General features: G+C 38.9%; 1 protein-coding gene across 1 annotated transcript in view; it reads left to right on the forward strand.

Annotated features, from left to right (window-relative positions):
• Positions 1–18,631, forward strand: part of LOC308129225 (metabotropic glutamate receptor 4-like) — a gene marked incomplete at both ends in the record, with an annotated part of 145,833 nt that overhangs the window by 116,832 nt on the left and 10,370 nt on the right. Inside the window, 3 exons of the mRNA XM_080495069.1 lie at positions 69–269; positions 11,862–11,998; positions 13,225–14,160. Of these exons, the coding sequence (XP_080351195.1) occupies positions 69–269; positions 11,862–11,998; positions 13,225–14,160 (1,274 nt within the window). The remainder of the gene's footprint in view (positions 1–68; positions 270–11,861; positions 11,999–13,224; positions 14,161–18,631) is intronic.

Below are 18,631 nucleotides of genomic sequence, written 5' to 3' on the forward strand. Positions count from 1 at the left end.
ACCATAGATGTACAGTGCAGTTCAAGCATGTGATGTGTTTAATTTACATGTGTCTGCGTGTCTTACAGATCAGGAGCGGATAGGAAAGGACTCCCATTACGAGCAGGAGGGGAAGGTGCAGTTCGTGATCGATGCAGTCTACTCGATGGCTCACGCCTTGCACAACATGCACCAGGAGCTCTGCCCTGGAAAGGTGGGCCTCTGCGCTAGAATGGACCCCATCAATGGTACTCATCTGCTCAAGCACATCCGCCGCCTGAACTTTGCAGGTCAGTTGTATTTATTGATCCTAGAGCTATGCACTCAACAGGTATTTCATTACGGATGAAACAAAACAATGCTCTTCTATTTTACGGTCGATAAGCATAATTCCACTTTTTCAAAAAAAAAAACAGGGGTGGCCCAGTTTTACTACAGAAGCAGCGTTGATACATTACAGTTATTAGATATCTTAAAGCTCATACATCATCTGCACAGCTGATGTAGGAAAAACAAATAAGAAAAAAAGGTTGATTATATTCATGCATGCGAGAACACACCAAGGGAACTCAGCAGACTTTATTGATCACTTTGTTGAATACGGTGATCAACTGCCTCGCAGATGTTGCATAATACATACAATTAAAGTGTTGTTAACATGAATTCTTTCACACACAATGCAAATACATCAATGTGAGTGAAGTGTTGAGGGAACACAGTTTTTCTTTTTTTTTCTTTTTTGTTTTTTTGTATTTTTGCTCAGTGATTAAATGCTCCAACCCATCAGGCACAGCTAAATAGAAGTGATGTCACCACAGGAATGGTGAAGCAAAGGTGCTTGCGCAGCCAAACTGTGCTGGAGTTTCATCTCGTGTACAAGACAGAGGACTTCTCGCTTACTTTCCTCTCTTCCATGTGAAACTTACAGTGCTGGCATCATTGCTGGTTGATAAATGTGGCAGGAGGAGATGAAAACAATCATCTTGGAATCACTGTTTCTCCATTCAGTGAACACAAATATAAATATAACCCAGCTACATATAAAGTCTCAATATGCATTGCTCTGTGATGGGTTGCCCTTGAGTCTGACAATGGACCAATAAAACACTATTCTCTTGGTCTAAGACCAGTGACTATAGATTTCACAGATGTTTTACTTGCTGAAAAGACCAAAGTGCAGCCATAAACAGCCAAAAAGGTATTAAACTAACACATTTTCCTCAATAATTAAATTGAATTAAGTATAATGCTACTATAATATATGTAATCGGCTTACTGAATATTTGTAAACAAAAAAAAATCATACTGTTTACATTTATATCACTCCCATTGGAGCAAAATGTGGGCAGATGTATATTTCACCCTATCATGCCAGTGGTTGAAGATTAAAAGAGCCCATAATGTCACTGTTTCTAAGCTTTGCAGGCTTTGTTGAACAACAGCTGTCAAACTCCCAACGACATGCCATTGTTCAGGTGATGGTATCTTTGCCATTTACTCATTTTTGGTGTGTTACTATAGTTGCATTTGCAAATTAGATGATAAGAATATATTTGAGCACATTGTCAACTTCATCCATCGTGTATGAAGAAAGAAATAAGGTGAATAAGGAACACTGCAACACTTCTTGTGTTGCTGGACAAACTTCACAATAACCGCCATAGTGAAGTGGATGACTGTTATTTGATGGCAGAATAGGTTCTATATGAAGTATATGAAGTTTCCCTCTTTGACAGATGGATAAATGTTCGAGCAATTTTTAGTTGACATTTGCTGCCAAAAAGGTCCAAAACAATAGAATGTGAATGTATAGTTATATGAGTGCACTCACAAGACAAGAGATGTGTTTGACTTGAGAAGGGGTTCATGATAATTACTTCACTCAGAGATTATTAAAAAGTTTTTTTTAACTTGGAAACCTTTTCTTCATACAGACATCATTTCAACGACCCGTATTTTCATCTCCATACTTACATTCCTCTCTGTATTATATGACCTATTTTCCTTCGCTTCATGTAGAATTACATTACACTGAGTTATCAGTCAAGTTCACATTCATGACTGGCATATCCATAATTGACTGCTTTCATTCAAAGAGCGGTGAGCCACAGTTTCATTATATAGACATGGCTTTTTTTTTTTTTAAATAGGGTAAAGGAAGACAATTAAAATTCTTTCAAAGGGACTTGAGTGTGCAGTGTTTGTACGGATAAATTATTCATTTGTACTCCTACTCTTCAAGCTAATTTATCATACTAATATCTTCTTATTACATTGGCAGAATGTCAATGTGATGTTTAATTCATATTTGAGGAGTAAAAAATGCAATATTTTCCTTCAGAAAATTAAAATGGGACTGAACAGGCCTTCTCATCACTAGAGATAAGGGACAGTTTGATGATGGAATAAGTTAATAGATGCTTTCTTGTAAAAAAGAAATGGTTTGTTTTGTGATGTATGATATATTATGTGGCAAAAATAGATGACTCCTATTAGCCTTTGTAGTGAGACGTCCAAGAGTACACATAAGTCTTCTAGATCTTGCAATCTATTTGGGTGTTTTCATAGGATAGTAATAGGATTACTATTGCAACAATACATCATCAGTAAGGTAAAACTAACCTGTCTCATGATGGTCCAAACCCAAGTCACGTTCCATATTAGTGGGTGAATAATCTAACGCTTGGTGAATTCTGCCTCATGATGATGGAATGAGCTGACATGAAAAGATCAAAAAGCAACGTTGCGATGAAGGTTTGGCGGGCACAAGCCAGTTATCCCTGTGGTAACCTTTCTGACACCTCTTCCCATTTAACATTAAAGCCTACATTTAACCAACAAACCAAGTGGCTGACAGGAGTTTTCTTTTTATCATGCCCCTGATGACTTTGATACTTTTGATGTCTTTTAATTAGTTTATGATGAAGCTTTATGAGCTGTTATGTACGAATGTTGCTATATAATATACTATATAATAAGATTGTTTCCACCAAATACAGAATATATCATGTGCATTAACCTTGAAATATGTCAGTTTCTCATTTGGACCATAATCACCACGAAAAGCATGTAATCATCCTGTAACAGTTTTTGTTGAATGTATCTGGCAGTGTTTAATTAAGCTTCTGACTTGACTTAAATCTGTGGGCAGGCCTGCAATTATCTGGGTTAAAATAAGATGGCGATAGCTTCTCTAACAGGAATCCACAGTGTAGAGCGTGTTGTCCTCTAATTGCCGGGGTTGGTGCTTTGATCCCCACCTCCTTCTGCTTCAGCCTTGAAGTGTCCTTGAGCAAAACACCAAAGGCCAAGGTGCCCGCAAAGGCTGACGACCAGCTATGTCAGAGAGAGGGTGTGTGTGCGTGTGTGCGTGTGCGTGCTTGTTTCGATGGGTGAATGTAATTGAAATTCTAAAAACACTGTGAGATGACTATGCTGAAAATGAATGCACCATCGAGCGGTCTATTGCTACCTTGTGGGAACATTATCACAATGTCAGTCCTGAATGAAGACAAAATCAAATGGCCATGCAGAACAATTACCACACAAGCGACGGACATAAACGTAGTTGCTTTCAATACCACGGTGAGGATCATTAGCTTTTAGAAGTTGTTACTGTTGAAGGAAGCAACAGGTAAAATGTGCATCGTTTTCAGTAACAATGTCAGATCTAACTATTCATCACAGACATTAGGGAAAAAATGTGTTATTTACAATATTTGCCATTATTTCCAGATGTCAGCGGTGTTGGATTATCAATATAAAGCCACTTATTAGAATGGCATGAAATTAGGTGGAAAAAGTAAACAGTCTCCTTCAGCAGTGGCTGTGCAGATACCCTTAACCCCCCCCCCCCCCCATCTGCACTGGCTCAGCTGCTCCCAGGTCAATACTGTTTGAGGTAAAAACAATAGATGGGCTGCGTGTCACAATATACAGCAGGCTGAGTTCAGTTGCTCTCAGGTTTAGCTCTAAAGCAGATTCTGTGTGGCCCTTTTCATTCACACCAATGTCATTGTCTACAAAGTGAACATGCTAGCTTTTAATTTTCCTATATTCCATATATACGACTGAGCCTGAAGTCTCAAAGGCAACCACTATGGCGTAACAAGGCTTACTTTTGGCCCTGATTTCCTGAAAGCTTTCAAGATTTTGCACCAAAAGGAAGTATTATGAATCAAACAAAAACTTAAGGGAGTCTACGATGCTTAATGCTTATAAAATGTTCTTCACACTGGGGGATTCACGTCAAAGGCCTCGTTTACACCACAAAGAATACAAGTGTATCTGCAAAATCTTCGTCACTTTTTGGGGGTTTTGCTTGCACAACACCAGTGTGCACATCCACTGTGTCCATGAACGAGTCACAACTTTATGTTTATTACATTTATATTTGATTCAATAATACAAATAATAAGAAAAGATGAAAAGATTGGGATTGAACTTCAGACACAGCAGCAGTTGGTAAGACAAAGAACCAGGTGTCAAATTACAAAAACGGAACAATTTTGCTTTGTCTCATTTTAAGTGTCCTATCAGTGGAAAGTGGGGTTTCAGGTAGCCTGAAATCTGGAGCTGAAAAGAGGCTGATCGATCCCCCTTAGAATAAATGAATGATAAATGCAACGTTCATGCAAGAACAGAAATGATCCCAACAAAGAGTGAGCGAGAGCCTTCACAATAGGAACCAACATTGTTTTAATTTGACAGTTTGTACAATGAGGATTGAGAAGGACTCCTTTGTAAAGTGGTTTCAATGAGATTTTTTACTTATTTATTTATTTTTTAGCCTGTTAGCACTAACATTGAGCTTTTGTTTGGTATGAACTTCTCAGCTGCATTTTGTTCTTATCAGGCAGACTGTATTCACATAATCTGACCTGAGGGGTTGCCTTGAGTTTACGCTACACTTCATCTGATTGCGTCACCACACAGCAGCACATTGAACTTGTCCACACACAGAAAATGGGCCGGCTGCTCAGACGGAACCGACTGTCCCCGCGAATCACACTTTGAAAGACAATATTAATCTATGTTGTGTGATATTAGCATGTGACCCACTAGTGAAAAAAAACAGGGTACTTATCCTGTTTTCCTTGCAAACGGCGATCAACGGTGGAAGTAGGTCATTTTTTGTTGTTGTTGTGATGAATCATGCTTGATTCCCAGCCAGCAACAATCTGTTGTTACACATTTTGCTTATTGTCAGCGGTTTTTGGCAGACATCTGCTAAAAATATATTGTTTTTCACTGCTGAGCTGCACAGCAGTAAGACCATATCCTTGACAAGTATATAATGTCGTATATAGTGTCCGAAGCCGCTATGTAAAACCCCATAATAAAGGTCAACAAGCTCTTTTTGAAACCGAAGATGCTCATAGTGGTCTCTACTCCAACCACGTGAAACTGTTTTGATGTCCGTGTGGATCTTCAGGATCCCAGAAGGGGGACACACTGAGCGTCTTGATGACAGATAACCTTTTGGAAAAGATGAAAAACAGACAAAAGGCTTATTTTCATTGGTCTAACAATATGTTTTTTGCCCCCAAGCTCATATTCCAAGTGCATGTTTGAAAAATTTGCGATTGACCGAGTCTGCAAGTGCTTCTCTTTGGTTCATGTAGGGTTAGCCAAAGTGGAGAATCAAACTCATTCAGTCTGTCTTCATTCAGTGCTTTACACTCTTCAAAGCTTTTCACCATCTTGTGCCTCTGTGTTCCCTCCCATGCGTTGGAAGTTGTATCGTTGTCCAGACCTGAGTGAATTGAATCAAGCTTCCTGTCAGTGTTTCCTGTCTCTCACAATAACATCAGGAGGAGGTGTTTTTTTGTTCTACTGCAGTGGCCGTTCCTCTGTCACTCTCACCAGGGACAGCGGTTTTATGAGCGGTGAATAAAGGCGAGCTCTCTGTTTATTTTTTTTCCATTCCTCCACACCTCATTCTCTCTTTCTCTTTTCAAGGATGAGCAAAGGCTTCACTGTTGCAGAGCTGAAAAGATGATTCCTGCTGACATATTTCTTGCACAGTGCAAACATTTCCTTAAAGCTGGCATGACACTAAACAATTGTGATTCATCAAATTCGAACTGTCTGAATCTAACATGGTGAGAATAGACGCTCTTCAATACAGAGCTTTTTTTTTTCTTTTAGCATATAGGATCTACCTCAGAAACCTGTCCCAAAGCCTGTGTACAGACAGTGGAGAGGTAGACAATCATGTATATTAAACTATCAAAAAGTCTCTGAAGCTTTTGTTACTCAGCTATGCTTTTCTTTGAAACTGTAACAAAAATTAGGTCTATAATTTTCAGTTTGAGTACAAAAGTGTAATTTAAACGTTGAAACATGTGTATATATATATATATATATATATATATATATATTACATACATGCATACATAGATAAACAAATAAATACAAAAAGAAATCTACCTGAAGGGAGGAAAGCATTGAGTGAGACTGTGCAGTGTGACACAAAGAGTCTAATAAAGTTCTTGCCTTTGTCCTTTGAAAACATGGGTGGTGTTACAGGCCCTCATCAGTCACTAGAATCCCATTTAAGTTATGTGGAGAGTTTCTGTGTGGGCGCCTGTTATAGAGAATTTCTCAACAAGAGAGGCATTATGAGTACATTTCCATAGCATAGCTGCTTATGTGTGTTTAGCTTCAGTTTATCTGCACTTCATATCTTTTTAAGCTCTGAATACATTCAGTCATCAGCATGTTTGTTTACTGCCAATAAAGAAAACTCTTCAGTCCAGGTAAATGGTCTGGCACTTTTTCAAATTGCTGTACTGTTTCAATTAGACACACAAATGCAAAGCTGCAAAAAAAAAAAAAAAAAAGCGCTTGACAGCTATTGAGGTTCAATGTCTTTGCCAAGGACAGACCGACATGCAGACGTAACGATTTAACCACTGACCCTGTAATCATGGAATGAGCCGCTTTTTTTTTGTAACACAAACGGGTACTTTTTACTCACTATTTACAAAGCAGGTTAATTATTATGGGAAAAAAGAATACAATGACAAGTTGTTGTTTTATACCAACCAAAATATTCAATGGTGGAAAGACATGAAAAGCTTAAAAATTTCTGATTGAACCTTCATTATAATCTCATAAACTAACTCAGTTAGATTCATGAACAGATGATGAGGAACAGCTGTGATAAATTACAAACATGCAGACGGCAGCAGAGGTCTCATGAAGATAAACACTTTCATTTAAGCCAGTGATGCTTCACAGGTTAGGGTGGGGCATCTTTTCATGTTGCTGATAGAAGGACTAAGTTAAGTTCAGGATTACTGATGCGCTTCTCCTTTGTTAAACATAAGTCAGTCAAAAAGACACTGAGCTGCTCCTTATCTGAGATGGAAACTAATGCTGATCGTCAGCTCAGTGAGCAGGACAGAGAGAGACACTGACAGAAGAAACAAACCACCTGAAAGATAGACTCTGTTTTATATATGATGGTTTCTCATTAGCACCAACAGACATTGTGCCAGTGCAGTTGCAGATGGAAGGGAGATATGATCATGAATATTTAGCTTGATATTAACCTACAGCAGAGTAGAATCAGTTCATCAATACTCTCTTCATCCATGACCTTGGCCATTCTTGTGGAAAACATATAACAGGAATATTCCTTCCAGCCAGCCTTTTTCACAAGCCATTCTCCCTTGTTTGAGTACCCTCGTTGTTTGCAGAACCACTTCTGCACAAACTCTTTTACATTACGAGCATTCAAGTGTTCATCTTTTCACTTGAATTTTCAACATTTTCTATGTCATTTAATTTACAATGCTGTTTTCATTATGGCACTGTCAGTGAAACCACTTCAGTTGTTTTACAGTAAGAGTATTCAAGTGTCCATCCTGTCACTTGAATGTGAAACAGTTTGTCAGCAGACATGCAATATACCTGCTGTGAGAAAGTTAATGTTTGTAGTGGTGATTATGATATACATACTGTTTTTTGACTGTGTCAGTATTGTTGAAAACTGTAGTTATGCTCAATATAGCCTGTTAGTGCTTAATCCACCCCTCCTCAGTGTTATTCCTTTTTTCTTTTTTTAAATAACCTTTTATTTGCCAGTTATAGTATGATTGCTTACTGGAGAACATCCAGTTCCTTCTTCTTTAATTTGCCTCAAAATCTACAACTACTGTTGTGATTTTAATAAACATTTAAACAAATTGTATTTGGATGGATAATGCCCTATTTCAGAGCTTAAATGGTGCCTGAGCAGTCATGTAAAGCTATGCTTGCACCAGAAGTGTGGCACAGTCCAGAAGTGAAGTGGTTCCAGAGTAAACTCTGCCTTCCTTTCCTGCATACAGGCCATTAAGAGTTAATGACCAGCTGTCATGTCGATGCCACTCACCAAGGTGTTCTGGTTGTGCAACGGTGCAGAACAAGCACAGGTTGGATTAATGACTGCGGCCCAGGAATTATTAAAGATTGTATGTACACATCTAATTGGTACCTCAGAAGTTGTGTGGGGGGGGGCTCAGGGTCATAAAATATAACATAGAATAACAAGCACTTCATTAACCCGAACATTTATTTGAGAGCACACTCACAAAAGGCAAATAAATAGCCCATACTGCTTACATAAGTGACCTCTGCATTGGTGCAAATTAGAGTGCAGCATTGGCAGAATCCCCTCTGGACCTCATCAGGCCCTTCTTGACGTTTCAGTGGACTGTTCAGACAGGCAGTGTGTGCACATGACATCTTTATTTCCCAATGTGCATCTTAAACATTGATGAAAATGTCTCTAAATGCTCCTCCCCATCCACTCTCCATAAAGATTGACGCCTCTTCATATTGAAAAATGATAAATACCCGGGGAATTTCCTATGGTGCATTCACTTTGGAACTCAAGGTGTTGCCAGTTGGGAAAAGTCATCTCCCAAGTCAGCAACCTCACTGTCATAGTCCCATTAAGAAATCATTATCGCTTATTTCATATCCTGCTTTTTGATACTCAGCCTTCAAACAAGGTTTGCTAGTATCGTTTTACTTCAGCACCATTACAAAATACTGATTCTCATGTAGATCATGTTGAATGTCAAATCTTTTCAAAGATTTTCAGAACTTCTGGTATATTCCCAGATCTCCAATGGAAAGTTCCCAAATTGACAGCATCCATGTGTATTTTCTCACTAGAACCCATGTTCTAGTTAGTATTGAATGTGCCATCATTTCCTTAATCCATCTTCCATGCCTTCTTCATCCAATTCGCATATGTTGTGTGCGTTAGCTAATCCCAACAAACATTTCAGCTCTTTCTCTAAGGTGAATATTTTATCCGCAACACCTCCCATTATTTTTGCATTTGTAATTAGCAAAATGATGGATGAAATGGGCAAGACATGCTGGTGGATGTTCACTGAACAAACATGGATTATTTAGGATGACTGAGGACTGACTGCTCAGTGTGCCATCAGAAATATAATATTTGTGGCTTTCTGCTAAAGTTCTTGTGTATGAACAAAACAAAACAGCAAATGAATTACTCTTATTCAACCAAACCTTTACATCTATTTCTACAGCCAGTGGTTGAGTTATGCTATGATGTTTAAGATCATTTAAAAGGGCTTTTCATGTGCAAATTACAGACTAACTCTTGTGTGGAAACAGTTGTAATTTGTACATATCGATGAATGAATAAATTAATGAATATATCTATGAAAGGTGGAAATTTAGACAACAAGCCTGAAAAAAAGATCCATACAAACATTAAAAATAATGATTTCAACCCTGTTTTGCTGGTAGTATTTATTCTCAATTTTTTAAATTATTTTTCACAATGTCAACTGTGTCCACAGAAGCTATCTTTGAGGGCTTTAGGCATCCGCTTGAGGTTATGTGCTCAACCATGACAGTGGAGGCAGACAGCCATGGCAGGGGGGAGGAGACCGTTTAAAAATTCCTTTCAAATGTCACTCTGGACAATTATAGGGGGAGGGGAAAAAAAACAAAAAACAAGATCGGTATGATTAGATCTTTGGCAGAAAATAAGACAGCTTACCAACAATTTTGATGTGCCTAATATGTTTATATAAACATAATGCCTCCCTGCGTTGAAAAGTCAGTGTAATCCTTCCATGATCACTAACTGCTTTGTGATGTGGGCGGCATTGTCACACAGGCAAGGCTGAGTGAAACGGTAATGCAGTAATCCAACAGGGCTGACTCATCGAGATGTGGATTAGGGCGCAGCATCCTCCAGAGTCGAAACAATGCGCGCGAGAAAAAAAATACTCATCAGCAGAAATCCGTCATCGGCAATTGGCCATGTCTACCCTTTTGTTCTTAACTAGGATGTTCAATGCATTTGGGAGACTTAATAATAAACCAGCCGTGGCAAAAAAAAAAAAAAAGATAAACAATACAGAAAGAAACAATGGGGTTTACAGTTTTGATTAGTGTTTAAAGGTATACATGTTCTTGTGAGTTGATTTGGAAAGTAGTTCTCGCTTTCCTTCTCAGGAGAAGCTTTCCAAGTTTAGTAACTCATAAAGTTTTGACTGAGGAGCTTGAAAAGGAACCTTTTGTGTGAATTGCTTCTGACACTGGGTTTTTCTTAATACAGCAGACAAGAATATAATTTTTTATAAAAATGCATGCACTCAACAAAGTTTGTTACATGGAGGCTCAACAAAAAAAATTGTTATCAGATTTTAATTATAAAACAAACACTGGACAATGATTCAAGTATTACATTTATAATACATACAAGTAAACAAATATTAAAATAGTTTTTATTTTTCATTTTGTTATTTTTTTATCATTTTGTGATGATTGTTCCAGGACATTGTTGTCCATTAATAACACAGTAACATACAGTAACAGAATCCAGATTGATCCATTCCTCCTGTTGTTATCCATCCATCTTCTACATGACTTTATCCAATTGGGAGCCAATCCCGTCTGACTGTGGGCAAAGACAATACGCCTTGGACAGTCTCACACACACACACGCAATGATAATGGTTATGAATTAAACTCAAATTTGAACACAGAGAAAACACAACCACACAAAAGACAACAATGCACACAAAGGCCCCAAGTCTGGAATCAAACAGGACAAACCACTACTTCACCATGCAGTGAACGGCAATGATCACTTTTAGGGAATACGTTAATTGCAGTGAGGGTCTTATAACAATAATTGTTTAAAACATACATTTTAAAGCTAGCCCAATTAATTTACTCTGGGGTTTTTTATGTTCTTTGTTTTGTTTTTCTGTCTGACTCAGAGCCGCACTGTAAATCCATGTCTGACCCCAGCAGTTTATTACACTATTTATACTCTATTTTGGGGGGAGTTAGTAAACACAAAGGTGTTACACATGGACCTTAAAATTCCAATTATTCTCAAGTTTATTTAGCATGTCTTATTGTAGGAATCCCACTGGCAAATCAGTTGAACTGACATTATGTCTCGGTTTTTCTCAGACAAGCATTCTCTTGTATGTGGAAGTGAAGGATTTAAAACAGCTCTGATAAAGTTCGACTTCCTATTCTGACTTTACTCACAGTTTCTTGGAAAACTAGATTCTGATAGATGTCTGCTCTCCATCCTCTCCTTTCTTTCCTCCTCTTTACATTTAGAAGTCATTTCTTTGTGAAAATGTATTCATGATGTCCAAACGAATGTTTCACGTCGAATGCAGCAACATCGGTCAAGATTATATTCAAATCAATCCAATTTCAAAACAAAACAATTTCAGATTAAGAGGAATTTCAAACAAGGAGCATCAACTGTTTCCACGAAAACACATCAGCTTGCACTCACAAATCAACGCTCACGAGGCAGAAAATCATCCCGTAATGTGCACTACATGATGATGATAATCGTTCTTCTCATTTAGGCATAGCTGGCAACCCGGTGCTTTTCAACGAGAATGGCGATGCTCCCGGACGCTACGAGATCTACCAATACCAGATCAGAAACCGAACAGCTGAATACAAAATCATCGGAAACTGGACGGATCAGCTCCATCTAAATGTGAGTTGTTTTTTTGTTTGCTTTTTTCTTTTCTGGGTCAACGTTGACGTTTGCATTTAAATACTCCCTAAAAGTTTCTTTAATTTTGACTCTGCAGCCACATGTTAGATCATGAATGCCTCCCAAACCATTTGATGGTGCTTTGTTTCATCTTCAAAGGTGTAAATATCCAGCGGGTGCTTTAAATCATTAACGCTGCAGACTGTGATGAAAACAAAGCCACCAGAGCTTAAGGACAGACATACTTAATATCGTCTCTCCAGACAGCATCAGTGACTTCCAAGAACAATACTGTGGGCAGACAGAGTGATGAAGTAACAGTATTATAACAGTAAATCACATAAATGAACCAAACAAATTGTGTTTTCACAAAATGAAGAGTGGGCCTTGGGCAGGCAAAACAGTACAATCGAATACATGAAGCAGATTGAGAGGATTTTATTGTTTTTCCATCATGCGTGCTAGTGGGGAAAGAGGAGGTTTGTGGCGGACACCTACTGTGAAACATGGCACTTATAATTTTAAAGCAATTACTATTTAATTAGGGTTCTTTGAGTCCTTAATTAAATGCACATTTAAAGACAAATTCTCCAGCGTAGAATGAAAAGACATAATTAAATTAAACTGCTAACTTTAAAGACAGTGGGCCCTGTTTGAAATGACATATCTGATTTATCTTCACAAGTGTCTGTGTGAAAGGGGAAAATCCACAAACCAAAGAGATATCTTGAAATGTATTTTATCATTTGTTCCTCTCTCTGATTGGCTGATCTGTAAACACAAATATGTACCAAAGGCAAAAAGAGGTGAAAACCAGTATGATTTTTTTTTTATTTTAATAATTTTTACTTTGCACACTAAACTGTGCATTTTCCTTATATGTTCACATTTGGCCCACCAACAATGTGGCCTCACACTGAGATAAGTTGCTGAATCTGAGAGGAATGCCAAATTCAACCTATAGTTTGGCCTTATTCACCTCCTGCACTCGCATAAATACAGAAAACAGAGCAAGTAGCTGTTGTCTGTCGTGGGTTGTCCTTGACCTCCAGGGTTACTGACGATTGCTGAGGATTAATAGAGCTGCAGAAGTCTTACATGCCTCCATCACAGAGCATACAATCAGATTTGTTCACTACAAATCTCCATTTAGAAGTTCTTATCACTCACTCTGTGTCTGTGTGCGTGTGTGTGTGTGTGTGTGTGTTCCTCTGCTTCCTGTGTAGGTTAGCACGATGCAGTGGCCCAGCGGTGCCCGTCAGATCCCTTCCTCAATCTGCAGCCACCCCTGTCAGGCTGGCGAGCGTAAAAAGATTGTGAAGGGCATTCCTTGCTGTTGGCACTGCGAGCGCTGTGATGGCTATCACTACCAAGCCGACACTTACACTTGTAAGATGTGTCGCTTTGATTCGCGGCCCAATGCGAATCACACGGGCTGTGTTCCCATCCCCATTGTCAAGCTGGAATGGAGCTCTCCGTGGGCAGTCATCCCCGTGCTCATCGCTGTCGCTGGCATCATGGCCACTTTGTTTGTGGTGGTCACCTTCGTCCGCCACAATGACACTCCAATTGTGAAGGCATCAGGGCGAGAGCTCAGCTATGTGCTGCTAACTGGCATCTTCCTCTGTTATGCCACCACGTTCCTGATGATTTCAGCGCCGGAAGTGGGAATTTGCTCCCTTCGCAGGATCTTTCTTGGCCTGGGTATGAGCATCAGTTATGCCGCTCTGCTCACCAAAACCAATCGTATTTATCGCATCTTCGAGCAGGGCGCTATGTCCGTGAGCGCTCCTCGGTTCATCTCTCCAGCCTCTCAGCTCGTTATCACGTTCACACTGGCCTCAGTGCAGCTTCTGGGTGTTTGCATCTGGTTCGGTGTCGATCCTTCCAAGGCCATCATTGACTATGAAGACCAGAGGACATCTAACCCGGTGCTCGCTCGTGGCGTGCTCAAGTGTGACATCTCTGACCTGTCACTCATCTGCCTGCTGGGCTACAGCATGCTGCTCATGGTCACCTGTACAGTCTACGCCATCAAAACCAGAGGGGTGCCGGAAACCTTCAACGAGGCCAAGCCCATCGGTTTCACCATGTACACCACCTGTATTATTTGGCTAGCATTCATCCCAATCTTCTTTGGCACGTCACAGTCCACGGAAAAGGTACGTGAGTACGTGAGGAGTATTTTTGTCTTGATCTCATTTGTTGTAACTGAAAAAATGATACTATAACCTGGCACCTTGTCATTTTCACAAAGTCTTTATAAAAACTGCTGCTTCAACTTACAACTTCTTACCAACCAATAAAAATACAAAGGTGACACAAAAGCTATAAACATACAAAGCTTTGTAGAGTCCTATGCAGACAAAACAAAAGAGCCAGTACTGATCTTTGATTTCTTATACTATTGTAGCAGGCACTTCAATTCTATGAGAACAATGGCCCTAATCTTTCTTCCTCTATTTATGTCGTAACAGCACTGGCAGCATATTGATGATGTACCAGACAATGTTGGTTAATAATATTAACGTAGCAGCTTCTTCATAAGTTCATTTGGAGACATTGTGCAGTGAAACTTAATTTCACAGTCTACTACTTGGCCATGTACTGTTGCATGTTATTAAACACATGATGTTATATAAATTGCATGTAGGGAAGAAAAAGCAAATCCAGTGCAGTATCTACAAAATGAGGTCGGACACATAAAACGAACAAATGAAAAGACATTTTCTAAATGCATGACAGAATATTGTGTCTTGAATCTGTTTTTCCAATACTTAACTGGGTCATTGAAATGAAAAGAAGTTAGACATTTTTGAGTAAATATTAGTGCTTTCCACCAGATCATTATGATTGTCACATTTTTTAAAGACCACAATTTACCAGCAGAAATGCAAAAAAAATGTTCTCTGGATAAGTAAGGGGGTTGACTCGAAGAGGTTTTGGTCTTGCAAGGCTTTGAATATTTATGCAAGAATTTTCAACGACATAATTTAAGACATTAGGATTAGTCACATGTGATTCTGCCGTGTGACGGTGCATTTGGAAATGTTTTTCTGCCATTCTCTCCAGTTATTCAAATATGGACTTCTTTATGTTGAGGTTTTTTTTATGAGGAAGTTGCTGGATTAAGAAAGCCAGCATACCACATGTATATAAATGCATAGAACAACTTCATAATATATGTTGTGTATAATTCTCAACTGGTGGAACTGGGCTTTACTGTATCTGAGGGTTTGCGCATATATTACTGGCACAAATTTGATATTGCGGTCACAAGCTGATCTAATGAGACATACTGAGGATCGCATCTGATATATATATATATATCAGTATAGTGGATTTAACTTCATGGATATGGAATATTGCAGTTAATGCAAATCCCCAAATATATTGGAAAACATGTATGTTAATAGACTTCTATGACACTGGCAATCTGATGTATAATTGCCGAAGTTTTTTATGGTTGCATATGTTTGTAATACATTTGAATAGGAAATATTTATTGTGGTGAGAAGCATTTCCCCAGCTAGCTCTCAATATACTTTATTTGTATATATAACATATAACAGTATGGCCAAAATAGAGTATAATAAAAAAAAATATATTTAAGTGTCATATCCCCTATGAGGTCTTACAATCTTTTCCAAATCTCTTCTGTTGCTTATCTTTTCCACAGCTTTGACGTTGTGGGAGATCATCTCCCATATTTTTCCCTTTTTCAGTTTTGTCTTGCCAGATTCAGTTATATTCATTGTAACACTGATGTGTTTGATAACTTCCTCTACAAAAACACGTCCAACTCAGATTGCATTTCACATTGTGCTTATGGGGAATCTGCACTCCATCCAATCACACACACTCGATTGTTCATTGGTAAACAGGGTCTAATGCAACATTTCTCATATGAATACTTTTGAACAAAGTGTCACATATGGTGTTGTTCTTACTTGTTCACCCACACAACACATGTACACTAAAGGTGCAATCTATTTGTGTGAGCTTTCTTTTTATCAGGGCTTGAGTGCTCTTGCCATGTTCCACATAAACGTTATTGTATGCTAACAACAGCTTTGATGCTGGTTCATCTCTGGAGGAAAATAATCCACTCAGAAAGGAGGTTTTATGAGAAAGTTTCATTCTGTCAACAAACAAGCTATCGACTGTAGACACAGTAATATGAATGCAGACTCAAATATCTCTGAAGGCCGCACGCATGCCTGTGACTCACATGTAAGTGGCGGCTGTGTGACACAATGCATTAGAGACCTATGAGCTGCTTACACAAACACGGTCCCACACTGGTACTCCCATGTTAAATGAATACGTCTGACCTCTTGAACCGTGGACCTGGATCACATCCAGTGGGAACACTGGGGGACTACAGGTCAAAAGGGATCCAAAAGGGGATGTGGCAATGGGAGCTGGGCTTGGACCGCACAGTCAGAGGAGGCTGTCCGGGTGCGAAGCCAAAGACGGTACAACAATGAGGGAGTGGAAATGTGTAGATGCATTTGAAAGAGGTGTTTTGGCGTGGTAACAAAAGGGAGTTCAGTGGCTACAAGAGAGGGCATTGGTGAGGGAAAAGCCTCATACTGGCATGAACACTATCAGCAGTGCCAGCATGGGTCTGACAGATGCAACAAATTAATCCTTACCTCCTCCCTGTTGGGATTAAACAAAACAAAGCATGAAAATACTGGCCTGAAAAACCGGCTGTGATAGTTAGCTTTGTGGAAAAAAAAAACGTTCTTAAGAGTGTGCACTGTGCGGAGCAAAGCATCCAGAAAATAATTTCTATAGTATACAGCAATGCGGAAAATCAATAAACGACTGCAACCAATTGTTTTATATTAATAATACAATATGTGACCAGCAAAACAATGAATTAATTCCAAACGCTCCATGTTGCCCTCACACATCCAAATTGCTACAAATGTGCAATTTGGGTCTTTCTTCACCCGGTGTGCTCCCTGGCACAAACAACAAAACTGCAAGCAACAGCATCTACCCTTTGGAAACAATCAAAACCTGGCTTGGCTTAATGTATGCAGCCTGTTTTCTCCTGCATTTACTGGAATGTATTCAGTAAAATTTTTATAAATTGTAGTCTGTTGTCAGTATATGTTCTCATTATCATACACGTTGCATACACAGTCAAGGAAAAGCAGCTCGAGTGCAAAGCCCACATTATTTTTTCATGCGAGTGTTGCATGTCTTGAGTCGCATGTCAACAGCCGCCATGGATATCACTGAGTTCTTTGTTTAATCATCCTATCTCCCCTCTCTGAAGATGAAAGAGAATTATACAATCACAGAGAGATTGAACAGCTTTTTTTGGAGGATGAGGTAATCCATTAGCCCGCATGGCTTTGAATAGTAAAATATAAGTAGGGAAAAAAAAATCTTTAAAGGCTACGGGAAGCTCTTCTTTTTGTTTCTTCCTCTATACCTCAAAAGACTTTAATTTACAAACCCTGAGAAACTTCTCCTGCCCAGGATTAATCTTTAACACCCTGTACCCAGCCTCACTTTGTATGAGTCACTCATTAATTATTATTTTCTGTAAAAAATTGTACACACAATGACTGGAGGATAGTTTTAACTTTCATCGTTCAAACTTCTGCCATTGCCTTGAGCTAAGTTAAGGTAAGACACAAAATGGAACACAGCATTTAAGTTTAGCTTCAGGGAAATGTCCTACTTTTTTTTCTTTCCTCATTTGAGAGAGAATAATCATATTTAATATATAACCAAAAAGGCCTGTGAGAGCCTGAAAAACTTAATTTAAATCGCACTCTAATTGATTTAGCTTTGTCACACCATGTAACACTATCTCAAAAGGAAGACTGTTCCCTCTGTAAGAAGGCTGCAATTATTTTCAACAAGTAAAGAGAAATAGTACATTTTTACAGAGAAGTAAGGTTGCTTTTAACATTTACAAATATATCTCACGCCCATTGAGCACATATAATATTGCTATAGAGGTTTGAGCAACCATATTTAGACCTACCGTTTGAATACATACTTAACAAGAGACAGTATTTTATGCTATCCATACTGAGAATACAAGGAGAGTAGTGGAGGGAAATATTTTGACAGTCCAATATTAGCACCGTGGGTTCAGGTTCATATACTGTATATTCCATTGACGTCCTGAAGCCATACAAACACAAACATTAGTTAAATTATATCATGTAGGATCATTATCCCGATTCACTGCTTCATCTTCTTAAATTGTGCCTGATCTCAGCATCCCGGGGTAAAATATTTAGCATGAGAGAGGCTAGTTAACACTGTTACCAGCAGCCGCTATTGTTCTATTTATCTTCAAAATGCTTTTTATTTTTCAATTTGGTGAAAGCAGGGTATACTCTGAACGGGTCAGCAGTCCATCAACGGGTAATCAGCCAGAGAGTCACGCACGCATTCACACCTACAAGCAATTTTAGAGCCAGCAATTTGCCCCAAATAAACGTTTTTGGACTGTGCGAGGAAACTGGACAAAACTCACAGTGGGAATAATCAAACTCCTCAAAGAATAGCTTCATAGTCCATCCCAGATGCAGACTGGGAATCTGGAATTTCCCCACTATGAGGCAAGAGTGCTAACTTCTACGTGGTTGTTGGGGG

Source organism: Blennius ocellaris, assembly GCF_963422515.1.
Source record: "Blennius ocellaris genome assembly, chromosome: 4".
Classification (NCBI taxonomy): domain Eukaryota; kingdom Metazoa; phylum Chordata; class Actinopteri; order Blenniiformes; family Blenniidae; genus Blennius; species Blennius ocellaris.